At 50.9% G+C, this 27,949-nt stretch overlaps 4 protein-coding genes and 3 non-coding genes across 16 annotated transcripts; 5 read left to right on the top strand and 2 right to left on the bottom strand.

The window, feature by feature from the left end:
• Positions 1-96: 96 nt before the first annotated feature.
• Rab34 (RAB34, member RAS oncogene family) lies at positions 97-22,649 on the bottom strand. Of its 8 annotated transcripts, none has more exons than XM_042691897.1 (12): positions 22,645-22,649; positions 19,989-19,995; positions 7,256-7,352; positions 6,927-7,018; positions 2,473-2,541; positions 2,277-2,378; positions 2,114-2,178; positions 1,838-1,889; positions 959-1,040; positions 796-886; positions 599-706; positions 97-516 (listed from the first exon to the last, which is right to left on the bottom strand). In XM_042691897.1, exons 3-12 carry the CDS (start codon positions 7,307-7,309, stop codon positions 449-451), a joined length of 783 nt encoding a protein of 260 aa, XP_042547831.1. In that variant the 5' UTR covers positions 7,310-7,352; positions 19,989-19,995; positions 22,645-22,649; the 3' UTR covers positions 97-448. The 8 variants fall into 8 exon arrangements, with proteins under 8 accessions (XP_042547831.1, XP_042547834.1, XP_042547803.1 ...); XM_042691900.1 differs by having other exon boundaries at positions 2,473-2,538; XM_042691869.1 differs by having other exon boundaries at positions 796-1,040.
• Positions 11,352-14,425, top strand: Rpl23a (ribosomal protein L23a). Its single transcript, XM_042691926.1, has 5 exons — positions 11,352-11,456; positions 12,073-12,256; positions 13,434-13,610; positions 13,964-14,033; positions 14,365-14,425. The coding sequence occupies exons 1-5, from the start codon at positions 11,432-11,434 to the stop codon at positions 14,377-14,379; spliced, it is 471 nt and encodes a 156-aa protein (XP_042547860.1). The 5' UTR covers positions 11,352-11,431; the 3' UTR covers positions 14,380-14,425.
• LOC122120610 lies at positions 11,913-11,980 on the top strand. Its single transcript, XR_006149756.1, has one exon. It is a non-coding gene; the product is annotated as a small nucleolar RNA SNORD42 (small nucleolar RNA).
• On the top strand, positions 13,279-13,351 carry LOC122120624. The gene has a single exon (XR_006149759.1). It is a non-coding gene; the product is annotated as a small nucleolar RNA Z17 (small nucleolar RNA).
• On the top strand, positions 13,812-13,876 carry LOC122120615. The gene has a single exon (XR_006149757.1). It is a non-coding gene; the product is annotated as a small nucleolar RNA SNORD42 (small nucleolar RNA).
• On the bottom strand, positions 14,528-16,645 carry Tlcd1 (TLC domain containing 1). Its single transcript, XM_042691916.1, has 4 exons — positions 16,284-16,645; positions 15,880-15,962; positions 15,694-15,776; positions 14,528-15,412 (listed from the first exon to the last, which is right to left on the bottom strand). Exons 1-4 carry the CDS (start codon positions 16,475-16,477, stop codon positions 15,029-15,031), a joined length of 744 nt encoding a protein of 247 aa, XP_042547850.1. The 5' UTR covers positions 16,478-16,645; the 3' UTR covers positions 14,528-15,028.
• Positions 16,273-27,777, top strand: Nek8 (NIMA related kinase 8). Of its 3 annotated transcripts, none has more exons than XM_042691832.1 (15): positions 16,273-16,352; positions 20,314-20,519; positions 20,738-20,970; positions 21,207-21,338; positions 21,762-21,970; positions 22,088-22,167; positions 22,252-22,433; positions 22,531-22,681; positions 23,070-23,146; positions 23,670-23,787; positions 25,877-26,027; positions 26,207-26,370; positions 26,473-26,634; positions 26,850-27,008; positions 27,369-27,777. In XM_042691832.1, exons 2-15 carry the CDS (start codon positions 20,384-20,386, stop codon positions 27,395-27,397), a joined length of 1,983 nt encoding a protein of 660 aa, XP_042547766.1. In that variant the 5' UTR covers positions 16,273-16,352; positions 20,314-20,383; the 3' UTR covers positions 27,398-27,777. The 3 variants fall into 3 exon arrangements, with proteins under 3 accessions (XP_042547766.1, XP_042547758.1, XP_042547748.1); XM_042691824.1 differs by lacking the exon at positions 16,273-16,352 and adding an exon at positions 19,198-19,286; XM_042691814.1 differs by lacking the exon at positions 16,273-16,352 and adding an exon at positions 19,240-19,306.
• The last annotated feature ends 172 nt before the right edge of the window (positions 27,778-27,949 follow it).

Genomic DNA, 27,949 nt, shown 5'->3' with positions numbered 1-27,949 from the left:
GGACAGCGCCCAGGCCCAGAGTTCAGGCCCCACAACCGGACCCCCCCAAAAAAAACTAAATAAATATAAATAAATAAATAAATAAAAATGAAATAATACAATGCTAATAAAAAGAGATTTTAATGCATAAGGCACAGAATATGGCTGAATCATTAGCACTCTGATACATAAAGGGCCTGGGCAGGCTGAGCAAAAGCAGCAGAAATACTGCCCTTCCCCTCCCTCTCACTCCTGGGCACCCTGGAGAACCGCTATAGGAGTAAGAGGGTCATCCAGTTTTTGGCATGGTGCCTGGGGGCAGGAATGGTCCCAGTACCCTTCTGGAGGTATTCCCACCAAGGGGCAGCTCTTTGGTCTAAAACAAGTCAGTGCAAATGTTTATGAGTTGAGCGCTGGAGCTTTCAGGTGGCAAAGTGCCCCAGGGATGGGCAGTCTCTGGATGGTTTCCTCAGGGACAACATGTAGCCTTTTTCTTGCTGGCAGTTAGGTAGAGGTTGCTGTCATCACTGTTGATGCCTGAAGAAATATGGGAAACATGTGAAGTAAGGGTTGGGGATGGCCCTTGTTCTCTGCCACCCTCAACTAGCTGGGTACTCACGGACAACATCCCCAATGCGTCGGGCCCCTGTTTTCTCCAGCTCAGCCAGCACGTTGGCCTCAAAGGTCAGTGCTGCCACACGGAAGAAGAATTCCCGGACATTCTCTCCTGACATGAGGAGCAGATGGGTGGGTGCTCAGGCACTGAGCACAGCTAGAAGTGTAGGAGGGAGAGGAGGGGTAAGGTTCCCAACTCACCAGTGAGAGATGAGACTGCCCAGTACTCAGCCTTAATCTCTTGGGCCACCTTCAGTGCATCTTTCTCCATTAGTGCATACTGAGCAGGAGTCTGTGGGAAGGTCAGAGTCAGATAGGGTGGTTGCCTCCCCAAGTCAGGAGGTCCTCCCATTGGCACACTCACACTCAAGTCCTTCTTGGAACCCACAAGGAAGAGAAGCACACTGGAAGGGTCATTCTCCTTGAGGGCATCAGAGAGCCACTGCCTGCAACAGACAATAAGACAGTAGGAAGAAAGGAATGAACCAGGTAGGCCCCTCCTGCTCTTTTTTTTTTTTTTTTGGGTCCGGTCATGGGGGCTGAACTCGGCCTGGGCGCTGTCCCTCAGCTCTTCAGCTCAAGGCTAGTGCTCTACCACTTGAGCCACAGTGCCACTTCTGGCATTTTTTTCTTTTTGCTTATGTGGTGCTGAGGAGTTGAACCCAGGGCCTCAGGCATGCAAGGCAAGCGCTCTACCATGAGCCACCTTCCCAGACCCCCTCCTGCTTAACTCTTAAGCCCAATTACCACTTTGGTATTAGATGCATCCTTTTTTGTTTTGTTTCGTGTTTTGCAAAGGCAAGATTGAACCAGGGGCTTGTGCATTCTAGATAACTCCTCTACCACTGAGCTACATCTCCAGCCCCAGGTAGACGTGTTCTTACACTTCCCTAACTACCTCCCCTTCCCCCTTTTTTTTTTTTTTCCTGTGAAGGAGGGAAGCTAGTCTTGGGGCTTGAACTCAGGGTCTGAGCACTGTCCCTGAGGTTATTTTGCTCAAGGCTAGCACTCTACCACTTGAGCCACAGTGCTAGTAGTGGCATTTTCCCAAGTAGTTTATTGGAAAAAAGAGTCAAACTGCCTTTCCTGCCCGGGCTGGCTTCAAAGCATGATCCTCAGATCTCAGCCTCCTGAGCAGCTAGGATTACAGGTGTGAGCCACCAATGCCTGGCTACTAACTACCCTTCTTTTCCAAACCCTGCCTTCCTGGATTCTTTCATTATGATATTGCACCCTCACATACTTGGTGTGTTCCAGGGATGCCACGTCATTCAGGTTGAAGACTATGATGATGGCTGAAAGAGTGGCAGAAATAGCCCCAGGTTAATGGAAAGATGCCATTGACTTATTTCCCCAGTCCCTCCAGCTCTGTATTATATGATTTTTGTTATTGTTGTGGTTTTGGTTTTTGAACTCCAGTCCTTGTGTTGGCTAGGCACTTGAGCCACACCTCTAGCCACCTCCAGTTCTATGTTAATAGTATTCCTGGACCATCTGCCCCTCTAGGCTCAGTCCTTACCTTGAGCTCCACGGTAGTAGGTTGATGCAATGCATTTGAACCTCTCCTGTCCAGCAGTGTCCCACCTGAAAAGAAGGAGACCAGGGCCTAGTTATGCAGGGGATGGGGATGGATGATGGGTGCTAGAGAAAGACAAGCTGGAAGGGGTAGAGAAAACACTCACAGTTGGAGACTGAAGGGGATACCCAGCACCTCAAATCTTTCCATCTCAAAGTCCACTCCGATGGTGGCCTTGTAATTCTTATCAAAGGTGTCTTTGCAGAACCTGAGGAGGTATCAGGTAGTCTAGCCTATATCCCAGGATTAGGCCTGGTTCCATCCTACCCAACCCAGCCAAGCTCTGGTGATACCCTTCTTACCTATTAATGAGACAAGTCTTTCCCACCGACAGGTCTCCCACCACAATGACTTTGGAGATCTTAAATCTGCTGGACATAGGAGTTGACATAAGAGTGAACACCCCATGGAGTTTTTTGTTTGTTTTGTGTTTGTTCGTTTTTTCTGGTCATGGGGCTTGAACACTGGGCCTGGGTGCTGTCCCTCAGCTCTTCAGCTCAAGGCTAGAGCTCTACCACTTGAGCCACAGCGCCACTTCTGGTTTTCTGGTGGTTTATTGGAGATTAGAGTCTCCTAGATTTTCCTGCCTGGGCTGGCTTTGAACCATGATCCTCAGATCTCAGCCTCCTGAGTAGCTAGGATTACAAGTGTAAGCCACCGGCGCCCAGCCCACCCTATGGAGTTCTAATGTTCCAATTGGCTCCAGTAAGGCATCTGTACCTAGGCTGTGGTTACCATAGACACTAGGCCGCTCAGGCAGCTGCCTGGGCAGATGTGCTGGGGAGCAGTGTTCAGAATCAGAGAGACATGGGCTGGGAAGGTGGCTTAGTGGGAGATTGCTTGCCAAGCATGTATGAAGCCCTGGGTTCAATTCCTCAGTACCACATAAACAGAAAAGGCCAGAAGTGGCGCTGTGGCTTAAGTGATAGAGTGCTAGTCTTGAGCAAAAGAAGCTCAGAGACAGTAACCAGGCCGAGTTCAAGCTCCAGGACTAGCAAAAAAAAAAAAATCAGAGGGACATAAACTTGAAATCCAGCTTTCACACTTATTGACTATGTGATTTTTGCTCCCCCACCTCCAGGGATAGGGATGGAACTCATGCAAGTGCCTGGAACCACATGCTAAACAAGTGCTCTATCACTGAGCCCAGACATATTTTGTACTACGACTGGAGTCTGAACTCAGGGTCTCATACTGTCTCTCCCTGGGTTTTTCACTCATAGCTGGTACTCCAGCCCAATATTTTTTTTTTTTTGCTGGTTAATTGAAGACAGAATCTCCTGGATTTTTTTTTTTTTTGGAGGGGTCATGGGGCTTGAACTCAGGGCCTGGGCACTGTCCCTCAGCTCTTCACCTCAAGGCTAGCACTCTACCACTTGTGCCACAGTGCCACTTCTGGCTTTTTTCTACTGAGTAGATAGGATTTACAGACATGAGCCATTGGTACCCAGCTGTGGTAACTCTAACAAGTCACTTAGCTTCTCTGAGCCTCAGTTTCAACACTTACTCTTTTTTTTTTTAATTTTAATTTTAATTTTTTGTGAACATACTGTACAGAGGGGTTACAATTACATGGGCAAGATAATGAGTACATTTCTTATCAAGCATTGAAGCCTCCTCCTTTGTTTACCCTTCACATCCCTTCCCAGCCTCCCCCCGCCCCCCCCCAACTCCCCCCTCCAACACTTACTCTTGCACTTGTCTTTCTAACATCTCTGCAATTAGATTGCATCTTTGTGTGCATGTGTGTGTATGTGTGTTGCCACTGGGCCTTAAACTCAGGGTCTTGTGTCTCACTTTATTTTTTCAGTCAAGGGTGGTGCTAAACTACTTGAACCACAGCTCTACTTCTGACATTTTGGTGGTTAAATGGAGATGAGAGTATCATGTATTTTATTGTTCAGGCTGACTTCAAACCACAATCATCAAATTTCAGCCTCCTGAGTAGTTAGGATTACAGACATGAGCTACCAGTTCCTAGCTATTATTATCTTTTATTTAATGAAAACACTATCATTAAAGATGCATCCTAGAACTAGGCACTGATGGTTCATGTTTGTAATCCTAGCTACTTAGGAGGCTGAAATCTGAGGACAATGGTTCTAAGGCAGTCTGAAGTCCATGAGACTCTTATCTACAATTAACCACCAGAAAGCAAATGTGAGGGCTGGGAAGGTGGCTCAGTGGTAGAGTTCCTGCCTTGCATGCATGAAGCCCTAGGTTCAGTTCCTTAGCACCACATAAGCAGAAAAAGGAGAAAGTGGCACTGTGGCTCAAGTGGTAGAGCGCTAGCCTTGAGTTGAAAAGCTGAGGGACAACACCCAGGCCCAGAGGTTAGGCCCCATGACCGACAAAAAAAAAAAAAGTAAATGTGTGGCTTAAATGGCAGAATGCTTACCCTGAGTAAACAAGCTAAAAGAGAGCTCCAAGCTCTGGAGTTGAAGCCCTAGTACAGAAACACACACAAAAGGACAGTAACAAACTGGAATTGGAAAAAACTGTTGCTGCCACTTATGTATAATAAATATATGTATAATTTGAATTTTTAGAAACAGCTATGCTGTAAACTCTGGAGGGGGAAAAGTATCTTCACTCTGTTGAGTTGGCAGTGTGTAGAAATTAACAGTTATATGGTCTAGAAATGTTATTTTACATCTGCACATGAGTAAGACTATTAAATAGTTAAAGTCATATACTGTGTTTGTGTGTGTGCATGTGCATGCACAGGTACTGAGGTTTAAACTCAGTTTCTTTGCTCTTTGTTTTGGTAAATTGTGAGGCTTGAACTCAGTGCCTGGACACTGTCCCTGAGCTTCTTTGTGCTCAAGGCTAGCATTCTACCAGATTTTAAGTGGTTAATTGGAGGTAAGAGTTTCCCAAGGACTTTTCTGCTCTGGCTGGCTTCCAACTGTAATCCTCAGATCTCAGCCTCCTGAGAACCTGGGATTACAGGTGTGAGCCACCAGGGCCCAGCTCCTTTGCTTTTTTGCTCAAGGCTAGCACTCTATCACTTGAGCCACAACTCCAAGTCTGGCTTTCTGGTGGTTAATTGGAGTCTCACAAACTTTCCTGCCTGGGTTGACTTTCAACCTTGATTCTCAGATTTCAGCCTCCTGAGTAGCTAGAATTACAGGTGAATGCCACCAGTGCCCAGCATCTATGTGGATTTGATTACAGAAACTAATATTCTCTAACAAAAAATGTGTGTGTTGCTGGGCACTAGTGGCTCATACCTGTAATCCCAGCTACTCAGGAGGCTAAAATCTGAGGATCAAGGTTAGAAGCTAGTCTGGGCTGGAAAGTTCTTGAGACTCTTATCTCTACTTAACCAACAGAAAACAAGTAGAGCTGTGGCTCAGGTGGTAGAGGGATTTTTCTGCCCAACTGGGCTCAAACCATGTTCCTCAGATCTCAGCCTCCTGAGTATCCAGGATTACAAGAGTATTTCCTTTTGTTGTTGGTGGTGGTGGTGGCTGTGGGTCTTGAACTCTCAGTCTGGGCACTGTCCCTGAGCTCTTCAGCTCAAGGCAAGTGCTCTATCACTTGAACCACAGCATGACTTCCGGTTTTTCTGGTGATTTATTGGAGATAAGAGTCTCAGCGAGTTTCCTGCCCAGGCTGGCTTTGAACTGTGATCCTCAGACCTCAGCCTCCTGAGTAGCTAGGATTATAGGCTTGAGCCACCGGCACCTGGTTTGAGTATTTTTTTTTTTTGGGGGGTCGGTGGTGGGGCTGGAACTCTAGGCTTGGGCATTGTCCCTGCGCTTTTCAGCTCAAGGTGATGGCTCTAGCACTTGAGCCACAGCTCCACTGCCGGTTTTCGAGTGGTTTATTGGAGATAGGGGTCTCACGGATGGGCTGGGAAGGTGACTCAGTGGTAGAGCACTTGCCTTGCATGCATGAGGCCCTGGGTTCAATTCCTCAGCACCACAAAAAGAAAAAAGCCGAAAGTGGCACTGTGGCTCAAGTGGTAGAGCACTAGCCTTGAGCTGAAGAGCTGAGGGACAGCGCCTAGGCCCAGAGTTCGGGCCCCATGACCGGACTCAAAAAAACAAAAATCAAACGGGTAAGAATCATCCCAGTAAGTGCCAAAAGGCCCCTTGCCCAAGGGCTCAATGGTAGATACATGACCACGGGACTGGGCAGTGTCTGAAATCCAGCTACCATCTTTCTACCTTTTTCCAGAGGACCCACAAAGAATCTTGCTGAGAGGAGAGAGGAGGACACGGAGGTGGTATTAAAAAGGGAATGTAGGGCTGGGAAGGTGGCTCAGTGGTAGAGCGCTTGTCTTGCATGCCTGAGGCCCTGGGTTCAATTCCTCAGCACCACATACCCAGAAAAAAAAGCTGGAAGTGGCACTGTGACTCAAGTGGTAGAGCGCTAGCCTTGAGCTGAAGAGCTGAGGGACAGTGTCCAGGCCCAGAGTTCAGGCCCCACGACCAAAAAAAAAAAAAAAAAAGGGAATGTAATCATGTAGCCTCAAGAAGAGTGGAGCTGCGGGGTGCTGGTGGCCCATGCCTGTAATCCTCCCTACTCCAGAGGCTGAGATCTGAGAAGACAGTTCAAAGTCAGCCTAAGCAGGAAAGGCCGAGAGACTCCAATTAACCACCAGAAAATTGGAAGCGCAGCTCAAAGTGGTAGAGCGCTAGTCTTGAGCACAAAAGCTGTGGAGCAGTGACTAGGCCCTCCTGAGTGCAATGAGTGGATGCCTGAGGCCTCCTTTTTCTTTGTTTTGTTATGGGTGACCTTAACTCACCCCACGGTGCCGGTCCGGTGCTCCTGGCAGGCGCAAGTGACGCGGGGATGAAAGTCTTTGCGCACGTGCAAAGCGGCCTCCTTCCTCAGGCACTAAGAGGGGCGAAAGAGAATGGGGCTCACCCACTCCCAGGATCCTGTCCCGCAGCCCAGCAGCCCTGAGTTGGGGTAGGATGGGGTCAGGTGGGGGGGGGAAGGGCGGATCACTCATGAGGGACCCACCCTGCTGGGTGGCAGGGCTGCATCCGTGCCATTCTTTCTAGGTCCAGTGCCGCCTCCTCCCCGCGGGGAGGAGCCAGCCAGAGATCCGACGTGGCCCAGGGCGCCTACCTGCGGCAGCTCTGCCAGGACGCGGTCCCTCCGCACGGGCGCCAGGATGTTCATCTTGCCCAAAGCCTTGCGGGGCGCCGGGAGAAGTCGCCGAGGCCTGATCCGCCTGGGCAGCCCGGGCTCGCGGAGACCCGACGATCACCCTCGGTCGGGGAGTCCCGACTATAACTCGGGGCCACGGGGAGCCTACGGGAGTCCGCGGCCTCGGAGGCGCCGCCACCACTGCCGGCCACCGAGAGGAGACAATCACTAGAGGCCGGGGCGAACCCACAATCACCCGGGCCCGGGGCGTCCCGAAGATCACTCGGGGGCGGGGAGACCCCTCGGCCACCAATTGGGGACGAGGAGTGGTGTCCGGGGGAGCCCGGGCCTGGGCTGACCCCACAATAACGCGGGGCCGGACAGCTCCTAAGATAACCCGGGGCCGCGGAGACCCGACGACAACTCGGGGCTGGGACGGCCCTACCATAACAGAGCGAGCCGGGGGGGGGCGCGGAGCGGCCCCGCCGCACGGGGTCAGTGTGGGCAGGGGCGGCGCAGCCGGGCCCGCGGGCCGCCAGAGGAGGGGGCGAGGGGCCCGGTCAGGAGGCACGGCCCCGCGTCCCACTCGGCGCTGGCTCTGCTCTGCGCCTGCTGTAACATGATCCCCGGAAATTCCTGAAGAAGGGCCGCCCCCTGCCCCTCTCCTGGGCCGCTCCAGGCCTCAAAGCCGCCCTCCCGGCCGCCTTGGCCTCCCCCCCTCCTTCTCTCCTCTCTTCTCCCCGCTGCTGCTTGGGATCCTGGCTCTTGAGCCACACACTTCACCCCGCACCAGGACCGCCCCACCCAGGCTGGAACCTGTCCATATTTGGACCACCACCGCCCCCCCCTCTCCATTAGCCCTCGGGGTTGCATCTCCCTGGAGACACTTACCCAACTTGAATTATTGGTGATGGGGAATCGGTGATGGCTGCGCAGCATCTGGTGTGGCCAGGAACCAGCGGGAAGGGGAAAGGGGGAGACAGGGGGCCCAAGGAGAGGCGGCGCTTCCCTCCACGATTCCAGGCTCAGAAGGTGACTCATAAGAGTCTGCCCCTGCTCGTCTTTATGCCCTGGAAGGTGGGAGGAAGCATAAAGGCCAAAACAGAACGAGGCTGTTCATAGATATCCACAGTCTGATGCCTCTTCCTTCCTTCCTCAAAGGCGGGAGGATAGAGGCCTAGATGGATCGAAAAACTCTGCTCTTGAGGTTAGTCACCAATCTGAGGCACAAGGATTCTTGTCTGGTATGGGCGTGCATTTTTCTGCCCATGTTAGAATACCTCCCGCTCCAAAAAGCAAAACAAAACAGAACAAACTTCCTTTTTGCAAAGTTCTTCAGGGTAGAGGACTAGAACTGAGTGTTTTTGGCTGCAGGAGGGGAAGGGGAAACAGGCCTGAGTGAGGAGGGTTAGATGAGCAGACCTTCAGAGACCAAAGTTGAGGATTATGAAATCTTGCTTTGTTAGGCACTGAATTTGAAGAAACAAAGATGATTGGGACAAGGAAGGGAAAAGATTATTTCAGGGAAGGGGTGTGAGAGTGAAATTACAGGAAGAATTAGGATGCAATGGAGAAATCTGTGCACTAGATGTATGAAACACTGAATGAACTACTTCAAGAATATAGTCAACCAGGCGCCTGTGGCTCAAGCCTGTAATCCTAGCTACTCAGTCGGCTGAGATCTGAGGATGCAGTTCAAAGCCAGCCTGGGCAGGAAAGTCTTATTTATCTCCAATTCTCTACTCAGAAAAAGCCAGAAGGGGCACTGTGCATCTAGTGGTAGAGTGCTAGCCTTGAGCACAGAGAAGCTCAGGGATAGAGCATAGGCTCTTTTTTTTTTTGTCGGTCGTGGGGCTTGAACTCTGGGCCTGGGCGCTGTCCCTCAGCTCTTCAGCTCAAGGCGAGCGCTCTACCACTTGAGCTACAGCGCCACTTCCAGTTTTCTGGTGGTTTTTATTGGAGATAGGAGTCTCACGGTCTCTCCTGCCCGGGCTGGCTTTGAACCGCGATCCTCAGATCTCAGCCTCCTGAGTAGCTAGGATTACAGGCGTGAGCCACCAGCGCCCGGCTAGAGCATAGGCTCTTGAGTTCAAGCTCCAGGACTGGCAAAAGAGAGGGAGAAGGAGATAGAATATTGTCAAAAGACCACTCATGGAGCTGGGAAGGTGGCTCAGTGGTAGAGTGTTTGCCTCGCATTCATGAGGCTCTCATGCACCTCAGCACCACATAAACATAAAAAGCTGGAAGTGGCACTGTGGCCCAAGGCACTAGCCTTGAGCAAGAAAGCAGCTGAGGGACAATGCCCAGCCCCAGAACTGGCAAAAAAAAAAAAAGTGGTGCTGTGGCTCAAGTGATAGAGTGCTTGCCTTGAGCTGAAGAACTGAGGGACAGTGCCCAAACCCAGAGTTCAAGCCCCACAACCGACAGACAAAAAAAAAAAAAAAAAAAGCCTTTTATTGGGGCGGGAAGGTGGCTCAGTGGTAGAGTGCTTCCTTGCATGCATGAGGCCCTGGGTTTGATAAACAGGAAAAAAAAAAAAGGTGGATGGGCACTGCGGCTCAAGTGGTAGAGTGCTAGCTGAAAAGCTTAGGGACAATGCTCAGGCCCAGAGTTCAGGCCCCACAACCGACCAAAAAAAAAAAAAAAAGAGCCTCATGGACTTTCCTGCCAGGGCTGGCTTTGAACCTCAATCCTCAGATCTCAGCCTCTTTAGTAGCCAGGATTATAGGCATGAGCCATTGGCACCCCATTTCCATGAGATTCTTATCTCCAATTAGCCAGAAAAAAACCTGGAGGAGTAGTGAGCTGGGAATGTGGCTTAGTGGTAGAGTGCTTGCCTAGCCTGCATGAAACCCTGGGTTTGATTCCTCAGTTCCACATAAACAGAAAAAGCTGGAAGTGGTGCTGTGGCTCAGTGGTAGACTGCTAGCCTTGAGCATAGAGAGGCTCAAGGACAGTGGCCAGGACCTCTGAGTTTAAGCTCTAGGACTGGCAAAAAAAGAAAAAAAACCTGGAGGAGTGGAGTGGCTCAAGTGGTAAAGAACCAGCTTTGAGTGAAAAGACTAAGAAAACACAAGTTTCCTGAGTTCAATCCCCATTACCGAAACCCCCCTCCCCCACATCTGCATTCACATGTACGCACACACACACAGATTGTCAGGAAAACTTGACACTATTGTAAAGGAAGACAGATGTGCCAGGAGCCGGTGGCTCACACCTGTAATACTAGCTACTCAGGAGTCTGAGATCTGAGAATCATAGTTCAAGGCCAGGCCGGGCAGAAAAGTCTGTGAGACTCTTTTGTGTGTGTGTGTGTGTGTGTGTGTGTATGTGTGTCGGTCATGGATCTTGAACTTTCCTGCCATGGCTGGCTTTGAATCGTGATCCTCAGATCTCAGCCTCCTAAGTAGCTGAGATTACAGGCATGAGCCACCGGTGCCCAGTCAGTGAGACTTATCTCCAGTTAACCAACAGAAAACCAGAAGTGACTCAAGTGGCAGAGCGCTTGCCTTGAGCTGAAGAGCTCAGGGACAGCGACCAGGCCCAGAGTTCAAGCCCTATGACTGACAAAAAAAAAAAAAAAAAAAAGGAGGACAGGTGAGCCCACTAGTACATTCTCAGAAACTCTCCTCAAGTGTCCACCCTCCTCCTCCCCTCAATTTGTTCTGCTATCATATCGCGGTGGTAATTGCTAAACCACAACTTTTCTGGACCTGTTTTCCATTTATGTTATTTGAAGGAGATAAATCCTGGTCTAACATTACAGCTTTGTTTCTTACCTAGTCAGTTTAACTGTATTCTTTCACTTTGCAGTTTTACAGTCTCCTAGTGTTGTAAACCTGAGATTGGAAGTTGCTTAAGATGGGAAGCACCCAAGATCAGACTCCAGAAAAAAAACCAGTACATCTACCCGTGTAGGTAAACGCTTATGGGAGGGGCAAGAAACTACAACTCCCAAGAAGCCTCAGACTCTAACGAAGGGAAGGTTGGGAGGGGTAATGCATGCTTACTCTGGCTAAAGCAAGAACTACAATTCCCAGAGAGCTCCACGCTACAAGTTAGCCAATCAACTCTAACTAAAAAGTATCGCGATGCTCAGTGAGACTTGATTCTATAAGCCCTAGGAAATCGACGCTGGAAACCCTTTTCACCAAGATGGCGCCGAAAGCGAAGAAGGGAGGTGTGTGTTAGGTCCGCGGGTTTCCTTGGAATGCTCGCAGACAACTTACTGGGAGGACATGGTTGGGCTAAGTTCGCGGGGATGTGTCCCGGAACGGCATCCGGCGGTTATGCCACACTGCGGCGTTATGTGGGCGCTGTAGGCCCAGCCGCATGGGCTGGGTCCTGTGAAGTGGGTTACATGCAATCCAGCCACGTTTTCGCCAGGGAAGGCCAAATAACTGGCTTGGGGGGAGCTGTACAACATCATAGCTTGTTTCCAGACCTAAAAGGAATTAGGATTTCCCAGCATTACTCGTTTTCTCCCTCTTTTTCATGTTATATGGGGCCATGTGTCCCTCTGGGTGGTTAGGGCGGTGGGTATAGTCAAAACTTCCTAGCAAATATCACGTGCTAGTTTCGTTTCTTCGCCATTCTACTGAAGTTCTAACAAGTGGATTACCTTCGCTCCAACATAGTGCATATGATGGGAAATATCTTAATTTTCTGAGATTTGTGATGTTTTCAAAGGAACCTCTGATGCACATGTGGACGTGGGCGCTTGAGGCAGCTCTCCAGGCCGGAAGTAACAGATTTCTGGTTTAAGCCCCCTGCCTGATTTTCTTTCCTTCTCTCAGCTCCTGCCCCTCCTAAAGCCGAAGCCAAGGAAAAGGCTTTGAAGGCCAAGAAGGCAGTGCTGAAAGGTGTCCACAGCCACAAAAAGAAGAAGATCCGCACTTCACCCACCTTCCGGCGGCCCAAAACGCTACGGCTCCGAAGACAGCCCAAATACCCTCGGAAGAGTGCTCCGAGGAGAAACAAGTAAGTGCTAGTGTTGCCCCATGCTTGTGTGTTAATTACTACTTAACGTGTCAATATTCCAAAGTCCAATTTATTGAGTATAAAGGAGAGGTTAAACACATGCTTATTTTGGAGTTAAATTTTATTTCTTTCTTCATAACACTTATTGCTGCAGAGGACAGCCTTGAGGGAAATCACATAGGCAGATTTGATGGTGAGGATTCAGTCATTGTATTTGGGCAGTAGTGTGGCCTGTTAACAATGTCTAGGAGGTACACTTGTCAAGTTTTCTGCACTCTGGGGCTGGGAAAGTGGCTGAGTGGTAGAATGCTTGTCTTGCATGCAAGAGGCCCTGGGTTTGATTCCTCAGCACCATATAAACAAAAAGAAAAAAGCCATAAGTGGCGCTGTGGCTCAAGTGGTAGAGCGTTAGCCTTGAGCTGAAGAGCTGAGGGACAGTGCCCAGGCCCAGAGTTCAGGCCCCACAACCGGACCCCAAAGGGAAAAAAAAATTTTATTCAACACTACGTCTGTTTGAACCTAGAATTTAGTCTTAACTCTGAACAGGAAAGTATCTTGAGAAGCTATATTCTAGATGTGCTTAAGCCACTGCAGAGTTGTAAGTAAAAAGGTGTTCTTTCAGGGCTGGGAAGGTGGCTCAGTGGTAGAATGCTTAGTAGTGCTTCAAAAGCATCAAACCCTGGGTTCGATTACTCAGCACCACATAAACAGAAACAAAAATCAGAAGTGCTGTAGCTCAAGTGGTAGAGTGCTTGCCTTGAGCTTAAGAGCTGAGGGACAGGGCTGGAAGTCATGGTTCAAGTGGTAGAGTGCTTAATAGTGCAGGCCCTTTAGTACAACCGAGTCCTCAGTTCTCCTGAGTAGCTAGGATTACAGGCATGAGCCATCTTTTAGTAACCAATGAAGTAGAAATGAGTGAAAGTGTTTGAAGTCAAAGGTGGTTCTTAAGTAAATCCCTTCAGGTCAAAGAAAATGCATAAGGGTCTGCCTCCAGGCTGGGCCTTCAGAGCTCTGGAACTCAGGGTGCAGATGATGACACTGTTAAGCGACCAAAGTCTGACAAAAATGATTTGCATTCTTATTGTCTGATGCACCTATTCTCCAGCCCTTCAGTTGGACTCAAAAGAGAATGCCCATCCAACCTGGGTCCCTGCCTCCATTTTGCTTTTCCTTTCAGGCTTGACCACTATGCTATCATCAAGTTCCCCCTGACCACTGAGTCAGCCATGAAGAAAATAGAAGACAACAACACACTTGTGTTCATTGTGGATGTTAAGGCCAACAAGCATCAGATCAAACAGGCTGTGAAGAAGCTCTATGACATTGATGTGGCTAAGGTCAATACCCTGATCAGGTAAGTGGGCCACAGTCAGGGGTCTGAAAGTTAATGCTTCTGTACAGTTTTGTACATTCTCCCCTGTATGTGGTGTCAGTTTTAGGAAAGTGTCCCTCTGGTATAGGATTGGTGCTCATTTTCTGGATCCCTACCTCTAATTGATAAGGGGCTAAGGTACATTGTAGCCTTTTCCAGTAAAATACTTCTCTCGCCTATTCTGCGCAAATGATGGAAAATTCACTATTCAGAAAGGAATGATATGAACAAAGGAACCACTGATGCGCCCAGAATTGGCAGGGGCGGTTGGAGGAAGAGAGTATGGAGACCTAGCTGTAGAGACTGTAGTCACTAAGCTTTCTGTTTCCATCTAGACCTGATGGAGAGAAGAAGGCATATGTTCGACTGGCTCCTGATTACGATGCTTTAGATGTTGCCAACAAGGTAAGCTTCCAACAGACCTTTCTTTGGCTGGTACCAAGGCTTGAACTCTTAGGGGCTTTGTGCTTTCATACAAGTGGCTCTAAACTTCTAGGCTTTTCCACCTGAGCTGGCTTCTGACCTTGATCCTTCAGGCATGAGCCCAAGTGTCTGGCTGCAACAAACTCTTAGTGCCTACCTACCTCTGAACACTGATGATGCATTTGTTAGTCACCAAGCCTGACTTGCTAATTACCCAACTGTCATTTTCCCTCTTGACCATGAATGACACTTAAGCATAATCTTGAAAAGGAGCTCTAATAACACAGTCCCCCCCCCCTTTTTTTTTTTTCAGATTGGAATCATCTAAACTGAATCAAGCTGGCAAATTATAAATATACATTTTTTCCCACCAATTATGTGTGTCTTGTCTTTGTTGGTTGTTGGTTTCTGGCTGGGCCTGGGGTAGGCTAAACTGTCAGTAGGAAAATAGAGCTTAAAGAGTTTTGGAGCTGGGAATCAAACCCATGGCATTGAGCTTGGTAGTAAACTGCTTTACCTTTAAACCCACATCCCCACCCCTTTGCAAGACCTCTACTCAGGCCCCAGAGGTACTTATTAATTGTCCTAGAACAACTTGGACATACTCCCTATCCCATCACAGAGATAAGAGAACAACCTTTGTTCTATCCCTTGAAGGGGCTACATGTGAAAAGGCAGTTTGATGCAGTAGAGGGGTTAGGGCTGTCATTGGCATGACATGGCAGTGTAGGTTGCCTGGTTTTTGGGTCATCACTCCCATCTACCATGTCCAACCAGTCTGACTGCTTCCCTCATCCCTTGCCAAACAAAAAGACTTCAGAGGAGTGCTTTCATTAGTGTTTCAATAGTGTGGGTGCAGGCTCAAGGTGGCCCCAGAAGACGCCCACACTTGAGGCAGAGTCCCGGTTTATGTGAGTCTGTTCCAGTTCTTGGCTGTGATTTTTATCCTTTGCCCCATGTCCCAGGCCTTGCACCTCTCACTCAGTCAAAAACTTGTCTTTGTGTTGCCGGCTGGGGACCGGCTCAGGGCAGAAGTCAGAGCGTAGGAGGCGGGAAAAGTAGATGAGGATCATCACATCCAACATGAGCAAGATGCTCAGCAGAAAGCCGCCCAGGTTCCTCTGGCCTGCATATTGCAGGAAGAATTTGGTGAGGTAGACCTGAGGTGCCAGGCGAAAGAGAAAGTACATGACCAAGTTGACGTACTTGTTGATCCTGTAAAGGAGAAGCTCTTGGGCATTGTTGATCTTCATCATCATTCGGAAGGTGAGGAAGATATTGCTGACTTCCACCAGTAGTGTCAGGACACCTGCACCAACAAAGCTTCTCCAAAAGATGCCAGAGAAGAAGGCACCTATAGCCTATAAGACAAGGTGTCAAGGTGGAGATATATCAGACCATCAATTGAGGGCTGGGGAAACAGATGTAATATTTGTGTTTGGGGTTTTTTTCATTCCATAGACTTTGATCTTTGCCCAAAGGTTCTAGCTCTGAGTAGCTTTCCCAGTTTGTTTGCTCAGTAGGTGAGCCTAGGTATTAGTAGCCTCTGAGAAAGGGAGAACACAGCAGACATTAAGACAAGCCTTTTGCCTCCTGGGTTCAGGAAAACGGATAGGATCCAGTCCTGGATCACATCACTTACCATGACATGGTGAACAAGGTATTCCCAAGAGGCCCGAGTCTGGCTACTAATCACGATGTCCACTGTGTCATGGATGAAGTATCCTAACAGACACAAAGCTTTCTTTTAGCTGTACGGTGTTATTTGTCATCGCGAATGCTGCCCACCTCCTTCCCCTCTACCTCAAGCTTCCAGGGCAAGACCTACCTGCGGAGAAGCAAACGAGCAAATAACCAGAAAGTGACCACGCTGTCTCCATCTCCACTAGCATCTCGGGAGTCTGCCATAAACTGGAAGGGAGGGGAAAAGGGAGGTTCTCTCGGTTTCAGCATCCCCAAGGACCCTGAACTCCCCCAATACTCTGGCCGGTCCCAGGGTAGTCTGGGCTCCCATCATTGGCTAACTGGAGAGTAAGGAGGAGCTTGGCCGAAACCCAGGTGTCTCGGGTTTCCCAGGATCGTAGCTGGTTGGGTAGTTTTCCCAGCCAGGGAATCAGGTGAGATCCCACGGCCCCGGCTCGCTGTGAGTGATGGGAATAATAACAGGGAAGCCAGTCCCAGCACCCCGCCGCCGGCTCCCTTGGCCACCTCATTTCCCAGTCGCTCACTCACCACAGCAGTGCCCAGATCCCTGACACAATGGAGTGGGTGAAGGAGACGAGGAGGTTGTGCCAGCGCCAGGTGCGCAGGGGGTCGGTGCGCACGTGCGCCGGCAGGGGCAGGCGACTGAGGGCTCGCCGGAGCGCTCGGAAGGTCAGCGTGGCGACCAGGAGCAGGGGCAGGGCGGGATGCAGGACGGGGGTCATACTGGCCCTCCCTGCCGTCTGTCTGTCCGCCTTCTAGGCCGTCTCTCCGGGCAGTTGTGGAAACAGGACTCCGTCTGGCCAGTGCGCCCCGACAGCCTCTCTCGCCGGCCGAAAGCCCCACGGAGTTTTCGCTGAGCCTCTAGGCCCCATCGCCCCTCCCCGCCCTCCTGGCGGGGCCTCTGCCCCCGCCCCCCGCCGCCCGCGCCCCCGCCCCGCCCCGCCGCCTGCCTCCGCCCCTCGGGCGCCTCTGCTGCGCGGACGGCGCGAGACCCATTCTCCCTCCTCCCCCGCCCCGCCAGCGCCCCGGCCCCGCCCGGATCTCGTCGACTTCGGGCGGGAAGTGGTTGTCCTGGGGGCGTCGCCGCCAAGGCGCCCCAGTCTGGCTCCTCCCGACTGCCGAGGTGTCCCCAGCCGCCCTCGCTCGCACGGACTCATTAGCCTCATCCCCACTTTTCTCCCAGGGCCAGCAGTTTCCCAGCATAGATCGGAGAAGTGCGCTCTCAATTCCTTTCTGGGCACAGCTGAGTGAGATCGTCCAAGACCCAAATCACCTAAATCCTGATCTTGGAGAGGGGTCGGAAGCCCCGCCTTGAGAGAATGGCTCCGCCCAGCTCCACTGGCCAGTAACAGGCGATGTTTACCTGCCTCTCCAGTGCCCAGAGCCACTACTTAGGAACTGTTGAGTCACCCATCACCTGTCTTCTCAGCCACTCTGGGGCTCCCGGGGCCAGGCGGCTGTCACAGTCCTCCCTCGGATAGTCCCAGGGCTCCTGGCTCCCGAGGCTGGAGTGGGGAAGACCAGATTTGCCCAGACAGCTGGGGTGACCCACCCCACCTCTCTCTCCAGGACAGTACCCTGGAGCAGTTGCGGCTTCTGGCCACTAGGTGTCAGCCTGTCCCCACCGTGGACTTGGGTCTTCTCCCGCCTTCAAAAGAGCAAAGTGGTTGCTTCGGGGGCGGGGATGGGGGATGGAAATAAGGCTGATCCCAGTTGGAAGTTGGTGAAGTGAAGTGTGAGTAAAGCGTGGAAGAAGGGGGAAGGGAGAAGTATGGAGGAGGAAGAACCTGAAAATTCGAAGCTCAGAGACCCAAGGACCAGGTCGTCTGGATGTTTGCTCTGTGTTCCATGAAGGCTCCAAGGTTACACATTAATCCTTGCTGGGGGAACCTGGGTCATTCTAGGGCCAGTCCATTACTAGGTGACAGCACGATGTCCTAGGAGAGTGCCCTCCCCCCTCTTAGCTCACGAGACAACCGGTCCACCAGCCAACACTGGTCTGTGCTAGTACCGTTGGTCCGTTCCAAGTGTTCCTTCCAAGAAGGAAAGTGTCCTTCCGAGGCGGGGGGATCACAAGCAGAAGATAAACATCCTTTTCCTCGAATTACTCCCTCATTCAAAAACAGGGACGCTAGCCTTTAGCGAATGACCATTTACTTCTTTAATGCTGAGATTTTAATTAATTAATTAATTAATTTTATAGTTGTGGGGCCTGAACTCTGGGCCTGGGCGCTGTCCCTCAGCTCTTCAGCTCAAGGCTAGAGCTCTACCACTTGAGCCCCCTTCCCAGCCCAATGCTGAGATTTTATAGAGCTCCCGCAGAGCAGGAGGGGCTCAACTGGAGCTGGGATTAAATTTAAATTCACTTACCGTGTACACTGGCCCTAGCTACTTAGTAAGTTGAGATCTCAGGATCACGGTTCAAAGCCAGACTGAACAAGAATTTCAGTGAGACTATCTTCAATTAACCACCATAAAACCAGAAGTGGGGGACTGGGAATGTGGCTTAGTGGTAGAGTGCTTGCCTGGCATGCATGAAACCCTCAGTGCTACATAGAAACAGAAAAAGCCGGAAGTTGGCGCTGTGGCTCAAAGTGGCAGAGTGCTCTTGAGCAAAATGAAGCTCAGGGACAGTGCCCAGGCCTTGAATTCAAACCCTGCAACCAAATCAATCAACTAATTCACTTCTATTAAGAATTTAGTGGGTGATATCAGTTAGCTTTCTACTTCTGGTCAAAAGCATTGAATCCTTTTCCAGAAGCTGCCAGATACTGAGTTACTTCCACCTACTGGAGGAGCCCATCTTCAAGGACAGCGGTTTGGGTGTGCATTCCGAGGTGAGAGCAATGACAAATGCCTAGTCACCAGTCGGGTCAGCCCCAGAGGGGGGGTGTGGTGTGGTGATAGTGGTGGTGGTGGTGGCGTGAAGTCTTCCCCAGATGAATCAACTGATACAGCTCGGGGTTTCCCGGTCCCTCCTTAGGCAAACACGAAACTCACCCTGCTTCCAGCCCCACAGACCCAGCACGACTCTCGGATTGTTTTGTTTCTTGTGTTTACGTGCCAATAAAAACCCACGCCAGTCCGAAATGGCGTCCTTGGTGGGAAGAGCAGGGTTAGTCTTCCCTCATTCCGCCTTGGGGTGTGCGGATAACAGTGGATCACGGCCTTCCTCCAATCGCGCTTGGCCCAGGGCCAGGTTGCGCGCCGCAGGGGTGAGAAAAAGGCGGGTGCGAGCAAACAAACACATACACACACCGGTACCGCCCTATTCTTGGACCCTACGTGGGGGATGATGGTCGCGAGGGAAAAGCGAACCCGTGTCGGGGAAGTGAGCAACAGACGGGTTCGAAAACACCCGCGCGCGCCCCAGCCAGTTCTTAATTAGCTGAGCTGGCTCCGCCCCGAAAAAGTTGCACAGCCACAGGGGCGGGGCTCCAGGACGGGCGGGTCTGCGCACGCGCCGCGCGGAGGGTCCCCGGAGGCTTAGCTCTGAGAAATGAGATGGAGAAATACGAGCGGATCCGAGTGGTAGGGAGAGGCGCCTTCGGGTGAGCCGGGGCTCTGGGGAAGGGAACTGCTAGGGCAGAGGGGAAATAAGTTCCAACTCTTGACTGAAATTTGCCGCCTGGCTAACCCCTCCCCAAGGCGTGAGTGCCATTCTGAGAAGCCCCGCCCCGGCTTCCGGTTCGGGCCTAGCGAGGAGATTCTGCCCTAAAGCGGCCACGCCCCTCGCCAGCCGCAGGGCGGTGGGGAGTTCTCTGAAGTTGCTTGTCCTTGATATTTCTTGATATGGAGCCAAGACGTCTGGCTGTGGGCGCTGATGATACAGATGACAAAAATAGACGTGGTCCTCATTCACCATACAGGACCTGTGTACAGTAAGATGTTAAGCTGGGTGCTAGTGGTTTTCACCTGTAATTCTAGCTATTCAGGAGGCTGAGATCTGAGGATTGAGGTTGGAAACTAGCCTGGGCAGGAAAGTCTGTGAAACTTATCCCAAGTAAACCAACAAGAACAACAACAAAGCCAGAAGTAGCCGGGCACTGGTGGCTCACGCCCAGAATCCCAGCTATTCTAGAGGCTGAGATCTGAGGATCACGGTTCAAAGCCAGCCCTGGGAGGCAAGTCCATGAGACTCTTATCTCCAGTTACCCACCAGAAAACCCGAAGTGGCGCTGTGGCTCAGGTGATAGAGCGCTGGCCTTGAGCTGAATAGCTAAGGGACAGCACCCAGGCCCTGAGTTCAAGCCCCAGAACTGGTTGGGTACAAAAAAAGTAAAAGGACAATATAATTTCTGCTTTTATATACACTGACCACAGAATTGAAATAATATATTGAGTGGGTTCCATTCATTGAACTTTTTTTTTTTTTGAGACCATGTCTTATTATATATCCTAGAACTTATGTAATTCAGGCTGGCCTCAAACTCAAAATCTTTCTGTCTCAGTTTTCCAAGAGCTGGGATTACAGATATGTACTACCACACTTAACTTCTTCTACCTGATATATGGCTGGAGGCTCAGCTAGTGCCTGCTCCATTCTATATGTCTCTAGGATTGTGCACCTCTGCCTGCGAAAGGCTGACCAGAAGCTGGTGATCATCAAGCAGATCCCAGTAGAGCAGATGACCAAAGAAGAGCGGCAAGCAGCCCAAAACGAGTGCCAGGTGCTCAAGTTGCTCAACCACCCCAATGTTATTGAATACTATGAGAACTTCCTGGAGGACAAGGCACTCATGATCGCCATGGAATATGCACCAGGTGGGCCTGCCTCCTTTCCGCACCTGGTTTCATGGACCTCGCACTTCTAGGATAGCCAAACAAATATGTGATTAGGTAGCTTCCTTCATTGGAATGGGGCTTGGCTGAAGGTCAGAAGTGCATTCTGGTTCCTTGTCCTCTAATCCTCTTCCATAAAAGGAGAGGAGTTGTCTCCCATTTGGAAGAGTCCAGATCTTGAGGAGCTTCTTGGGTTACAGGTGGCACCCTGGCTGAGTTCATCCAAAAGCGCTGCAACTCTCTGCTGGAGGAGGAGACCATCCTTCACTTCTTTGTGCAGATCCTGCTTGCCCTGCATCATGTGCACACCCACCTCATCCTGCACCGGGACCTCAAGACCCAGAACATCCTTCTTGACAAACACCGCATGGTTGTCAAAATTGGTGATTTTGGCATCTCCAAGATCCTTAGCAGCAAGAGCAAAGCCTACACGGTGCCTAGACATGGAAGGGACCCTAAGGATGCTAAAAGTGTTGAGGGCAGAGGTCTATTCTACATCCTTACGTCCTCCCAGCACCCCCCCCCAAAAAAAACAAATCTGGCTCCCTGGCCCCTAGCTGTATAGTCTTGTAGGAGAAAGCCTTTTGGCCTGCTTTGAAGGGAAGCTGTCCACAAATGGGTGTGTGGCCAAAGCCTAAAGTGGACTCTAATTAGATTTCCTTCCTGCAGGTGGTGGGTACTCCATGCTACATCTCCCCTGAGCTGTGTGAGGGTAAACCCTACAACCAGAAGAGTGACATCTGGGCCCTGGGCTGTGTCCTCTATGAACTGGCCAGCCTCAAGAGGGCCTTTGAAGCTGCAGTGAGTATAAACTCCCCTAAAGAAACAACTGGGAAATCTTGCTCCGTGCTCAGCAGCCCTCAGTTCCAACCATTTCTGAGCTTCTTCTCTTCAGTCAGTCATATCTCAATTGTATCTGGATTTCCCCAGGTGGATTACCTCAGGTCTGGGCTTGTGGCTGTTCTGGTTCAGATGACCTGTGGTAGTCTCAGCAGTTTAGGGAGGAAGTGCTGGAACTCCCTTATCAGACTAGGAATTCCTGAAAGTAGGGTTTGGCTTTGCTCCCATTGGGAGAGTCCTCTGATGAGACACTGAAGTCTCCTTCAGTAAGACTCTGCTTACCCCATCAGATCCTCAGATGGAGATGGAGCTAAGGGTGCTGCTCTGGCTAAGAGCCTAGCCCAACACCCTGGCCACCTATACTCCAACTTTGGGGCTTCACAGAACCTGCCAGCACTGGTGCTGAAGATCATGAGTGGCACTTTTGCCCCCATCTCTGACCGGTACAGCCCTGAGTTGCGCCAGCTTGTCCTGAGTCTGCTCAGCCTGGAGCCCTCACAGCGTCCACCACTCAGCCACATCATGGCTCAGCCCCTCTGCATCCGGGCCCTCCTTAACCTTCACACGGATGTGGGCAGCGTTCTCATGCGGAGGTCTACATAGATGGAGGGGTCCTGGGTGATAGGAGAGGGGAAGAGGGGGGGCTCCCTCTGTACTGTGTAAGATTGCCAGGGAGTGTCCTTGTCCTGAGGCTTGTGTCTGTCCTTCAGAGCAGAGAAGTCCCTGGTCCCAGGACCACCCATAGCCCCTAGCAGCACAGGGAACAGGACTTCCAGTGCCCGCTGCAGAGGTAAGTGGGGTGGTGGTGTGTCAGCTGCCAAAGCTTGCTTATTCCCGACCATTTCCATTAGTTTAATTGGCTGTGTACCCACAGGCATGCCCCGGGGATCACTGAGGCCTGCCATCCCGCCACCACTCTCTTCAGTGTATGCGTGGGGTGGGGGGCTCAGCACACCTCTGCGGCTGCCCATGCTCAACACTGAGGTGGTCCAGGTGGCCACCGGGCGCACACAGAAGGCCGGGGTCACACGCTCGGGACGCCTTATCCTGTGGGAGGTGAGCAGGTTGGCATTGGCTGTGGCCTGGATTGGGTGAAGGTGTCAGGAGGTTTGGAGATGCTCAGGCGCCGCCCACTTCCCCTCCCCTCCCGCAGGCTCCGCCCCTAGGCGCTGGGGAAGGCGTCCTCTTGCCTGGGGCGGTGGAGCACCCTCAGCCCCAGTTCATCTCACGTTTCTTGGAGGGCCAGTCAGGCGTGACCATCAAGCACGTGGCCTGCGGGGACCTCTTCACCGCTTGCCTGACTGGTGAGCTTGTCAGAGGAGACTCCTGTAGGAACTTCTCCACAGAGCAACTTTTTTCCGTTGCAAATTGCTCAACTAATGCTTGTCTCTTTTCTCCTAATTAACAAATTAACTGCTTCTATGGACTAGCAGTTGAGAACACGTGCTTACACCCGTCTCTGTTACCCCGTAACAACGGGCAGATGCCACAAGGGCCCATTTGACAGATGGGGAAACTAAAGCTTAGAGAAGTGGTCACTTGTCCAAAACCACACACAGGAAGAGATCCCTATCTTTCTCGCCCCCCTCCCCCAATCCTTCTAGCCTTAGCCCCAATTTTATCCCGCTCCTCCAACTCACGTGTGTATCAAGCTGGTTTCACTCCTCTTTCCTTAACTGCTTTCTTTCCCAGACCGAGGCATCATCATGACCTTTGGCAGTGGCAGCAATGGGTGTTTAGGCCATGGCAGCCTTACTGACGTCAGCCAGGTGGGTGGCACTTGTGCCCTGGAAAGGGGAAGTGAGAGACTGCTAGGGAGCGCACATGTGAAAGCTGACACCAGGTGGTGATGGTGGGAGGGGTGGTGGGGGAGGTGTGGGGAAGTCCTCAGCAGCCAAGTTACCACTAGCTCCCAGGCTGCACCTGTTCTGGGTAGGATCTGAGCAAGTACAGAAAGACCATGCTTGGAAATGGTGCTGTAGCCCAAGTGGTAGAGCGCTGGCCTTGAGCTGAAGAGCTGAGGGACAGCGCTCAGGTCCAGAGTTCAAGCCCCACGACTGACAAAAAAAAAAAAAAAAAAAGAAAAAAGACCATGTTTTTTAGTGGCTACCCACCTGGCAGTTTGTTCTGAATGTGGTGGAGGGAGGACTGCATTTAAAGAGACAAAACCTTCTGAAAATTTGCAGCCTAGCTGTAATCCTAGTTACTCAAGATGCTGAGACCAGAGGATCATGGTTCCAAGGCACTGTGGGCAGGAAGGTCTTTCTTTTCCTCTCTCCTCTCTCTCTTTAGCCCACCATTGTGGAGGCCCTGCTGGGCTATGAGATGGTGCAAGTGGCCTGTGGGGCTTCCCATGTACTGGCCCTCTCCACTGATCGAGAACTATTTGCCTGGGGCCGTGGAGATGGTGGTAAGCTCCCTCTGTTTCTTTGCTGTAGCCTCAAAGTTCCTTTTCACAGCTTCCTTAGCCATGGTTCTCCTTCATACCTACTTCTACCCCCCCCCCCCCTTGGGTCTTTCCTCTTTCCTCTCAAATTCTTTTTTTTTTTTTTTTTGTTGGTCCTGGGGCTTGAACTCTGGGCCTGGGCACTGTCCCTCAGCTCTTCAGTTCAAGGCTAGCGCTCAGCCGGGTGCCAGTAGCTCACACCTGTAATCCTACCTACTCAGTAGGCTGAAATATAATGATTGTGGGTCAAAGCCAGTTCCGGCAGGAAAAGGCCTCGAAACACTTATCTCCAATACCAGCGCACCGGAAGTAGTGCTGTGGCTTAGGTGGTAGAGTGCTAGCCCTGAGCTAATCTCAGTTTCCTGAGTAGCTAGGATTACAGGTGTGAGCCACTGGCACCTGATGAGTTTTTTCTTTTTCTTTCTTTTTTTTTTTTTTTTTTTTGGGTCCGGTCATGGGGCCTGAACTCTGGGCCTGGGCGCTGTCCCTCAGCTCTTCAGCTCAAGGCTAGCGCTCTACCACTTGAGCCACAGCGCCACTTCCAGCTATTTTTTTTTTGCTTATGTGGTGCCGAGGAATGAACCCAGGGCCTCTGGCATGCAAGGCATGCGCTCTACCACTGAGCCACCTTCCCAGCCCCCCTGATGAGGTTTTTTCTTTTCCAACAACATTTATTTGTTATTATTACTTTATTACTTTATTTATTTATTGTGGGTCATAGGGCTTGGACTCTGGGCCTGGGTGCTCTCCCTGAGCTCTTCAGCTCAAGGTTACTGTTCTACTACTTTGAGCCACAGAAACACTTCCAGTTTTCTGGTGGTTAATTGGAGATAAAGAGTCTCACAGCCTGGTGTTGGTGGCTCATGCCTGTAATCCCAGCTATTCAGGAGGCTGAGATCTGAGGATCACGGTTCAAAGCCATCACAGGCAGGAACATCAATGAGAATCTTATCTCCAATGAACCACCAGAAAACCAGAAGTGGTGCTGTGGCTCAAGTGGTAGAGCAGTAGCCTTAAGCTGAATAGCTGAGGGACAGCACCCAGGACAGATTCAAGTCCCATGACCAATCAAAAAAAAAAAAAATCTTACAGACTTCCCTGCCCCAGCTAGCTTTGAACTTTGATCCTCAAATCTCAGCCTCCTGAGTAGCTAGGATTACATACGTGAGCCACCCCCCCCCACCTTATTATTATTATTATTTGCAGTGTTGGAGATCAGACCGAGCGCCTTGGATATGCTAAGCATATCTATCCATCCAACAGTACTTACTGAGATCCTTTCTGGATTAGGCATTAGACTGGACACTGAAACTAGAGATGACATAGATGGTTTCTGGAAGAGAGGGGTGGAGATGACCCATTTTCAGCATGCTCAGGACAACTAGCATCAGGGTTACATCCAAGATTCAGAGGTGACAATTCAAGGATAGCTGTGTCACCTGTCAGGGACAGGTAGCATTAGAACAGGAGCTTGAGCCAGGTATTGGTGGTTCATGCCTGTAATCCTAGCTGCTCAAGAGGCTGAGATCTGAGGATCACAGTTCGAAACCAGCCCAGGTGAAAAGGCCCATGAGACTCTTCAATGAACTACTCAGAGAAAGCTGGAAGTAGCTCTGTGGCTTAAATGGTAGAAGCTAGTCTTGAACAAAAGATGCTCACCGGTTTTCTAGTGGTTTATTGGAGATAGCAGTCTCAAGGTCTTTCCTGCCCGGGCTGGCTTTGAACTGCGATTCTTAGATCTCAGCCTCCTGAGTAGCTAGGATTACAGGCGTGAGCCACTGGCGCCCGGCTTGCTTTTTTCTTTGTGTGTGAGACAGGGTCTTGAAGTGTCATCCATTGATTGTTCTATAACCTAAAAATCTTCCTGCCTCAGCCTCCTGAATAGAGGGATCATGAACAGGCTTGTAAAGGATTTTCAGCAATAGAAGAACCTCGAAAAGTCATTTTAGGCTAAGAACAGCCTTCACTCATACTGTTTCCCTAGTGGGCCCTCTTCCTTCTGACATCAATATCCCTAATGCTCCAACTAACCTCAACTTATTTCTTCTTGTAGGTAGGCTGGGACTAGGTACCACAGAGTCCCATAGCTGCCCCCAGCAGGTACCTTTACCCTCAGGACAAGAAGCCCAGCGAGTTGTATGTGGCATTGATTCTTCCATGATCCTCACAGTGTCTGGCCAAGCCCTGGCATGTGGGAGCAACAGGTGAATAGGTGGATGTAAATGTTCCATTCTTCATTCTTGTGCCTCTCCCCAAGAAACAGAACTGAAGGGGGCTGAGAGTGATGTTTGGTTCAACTCAGGGTAGCATCTGTCTACCAGCCACTACCCATATAGGTGGGGGCAAGGCAGCTATATAAACTGTCAGTTGGCTTTGTCTTTAGGTTTAACAAGCTGGGCCTAGACCACCTTTCTAAGGGGGAGGAGCCTGCCTCTCATCAGCAAGTGGAGGAGGCCCTAAGCTTCACACCACTAGGCTCTGCACCCCTGGACCAAGAGCCCCTCCTGAGTGTGGATCTAGGCACTGCTCATTCAGCTGCTGTGACTGGTGAGTAAAACCTGGGGACCAGGGTTTTGAGAGATGCTTACCGGGCCTCCTTGGGACTTTTGTTAAAGGACCTTCCTTTTTCTCCTTTTCCCTTCCCCACAGTCTCAGGCAGCTGCTACACTTTTGGCAGCAATCAGCATGGGCAGTTGGGTACCAACACTGCCCGCCGGGGAAGCCGGGCACCCTGTCAGGTCCAAGGCCTGGAGGGCATTAAGATGGTGATGGTGGCCTGTGGGGATGCCTTCACTGTAGCCATTGGGGCAGGTGAGTGTGGGCTTGATGGGGGCAGGCCCAGGCATGCATATGTAATCTCAGGGCTGGTGGACTCAACAACCTTTTGTTGGAACCAATTTAACCATTTGGTTGTATGGCTGCTTGCTTAGGCTCTATCCTATCTGGCCAAATCCACCTAGCACCACCACTACCATAAAAAAAAAAAAAAAAGTCTCTTTCAGAATTCTTGGAATTCTTTTTGGCAGAGGGAGAAGTGTATTCCTGGGGCAAAGGAGCCCGAGGTCGGCTTGGAAGGAGGGACGAAGATGCTGGACTCCCTAGGCCAGTGCTGCTGGAGGAGACACACCCTTATACAGTGACTTCCGTGTCCTGTTGCCATGGAAACACTCTCCTGGCTGTGCGCCGTGAGTTATCTTTTCTTCATCCACACAAGAATTACCCAGGCTGTCCGCTGTGTCACACTCTATCCTCAGTGATTACAACTCAAATCACACAAAGCATCTGCAGTCCCCAGATAAGTGAAAGCAAAGGCTGCAGGGTAAAACCATGAGCTTCCTGCCTGGGTGAGGAAGGGCTGCACCACTCTTCCTTAGTGCTCACATGCATTCTGTCTCCTCTCCTTGCTTGGGTCTAGTTGGTGTTCTATGTCTATTTGTAGGTGGGAAGGGGCCATACTCCAGGGCCCAGGGGGAATGGCAGTAATTGATGCTTGCTGGAGGCCACCCTCTGGGAAGCTGCAGACTCTACTCTTTGGTATTTTCCAGCTTTCACAGATGAGCCAGCCCCTCCTTGAGGCACCAGGATACATCTCTGGACCACCGTGACATGGCTTCTCCCTTGGTGTTCTGGAAAGTGCTGGTGCCTGAGGCCTGATGGTCCCCATCAGCCAGCTCCCCAGATTGCATCATCAGTGGGATGGAAGGACCCTACTGTGCTTTCGGCCTGCCAGACTAAAAGCCCTGCATAGGCATAGCCACTGTTTCCCCAATACTCTTCTCTCCCCACTCCTTTCCTTATTTGTTGTCCCCAATGCTCCAACTCAGTGGGAGTGGGCAGCCAAACCTACTTTTTAAAGAAAGGATGGTTTCCAGAACCTTGCTATGAAAGCATCTTCATCCTAAGCCCAGTTAGAAAATTAGGTCTGGGGCTGGGAAGGTGGCTCAGTGGTAGAGTGCTTGCCTTGCACGCATGAGGCCCTGGGTTCGATTCCTCAGCACCACATAAGCAAAAAGGAAAAAGCCGGAAGTGGCACTGTGGCTCAAGTGGTAGAGCGCTAGCCTTGAGCTGAAGAGCTGAGGGACAGCACCCAGGCCCAGAGTTCAGGCCCCACGACTGGACCCCCCCC

The sequence above is a fragment of the Dipodomys spectabilis genome, unplaced genomic scaffold (assembly GCF_019054845.1).
Source record: "Dipodomys spectabilis isolate Male_0828 unplaced genomic scaffold, ASM1905484v1 ptg000004l, whole genome shotgun sequence".
In the NCBI taxonomy this organism is placed as follows: domain Eukaryota; kingdom Metazoa; phylum Chordata; class Mammalia; order Rodentia; family Heteromyidae; genus Dipodomys; species Dipodomys spectabilis.
The sequence above is the reverse complement of the archived record's forward strand: the minus strand, read 5'-3'. Positions and strand labels throughout refer to the sequence as shown.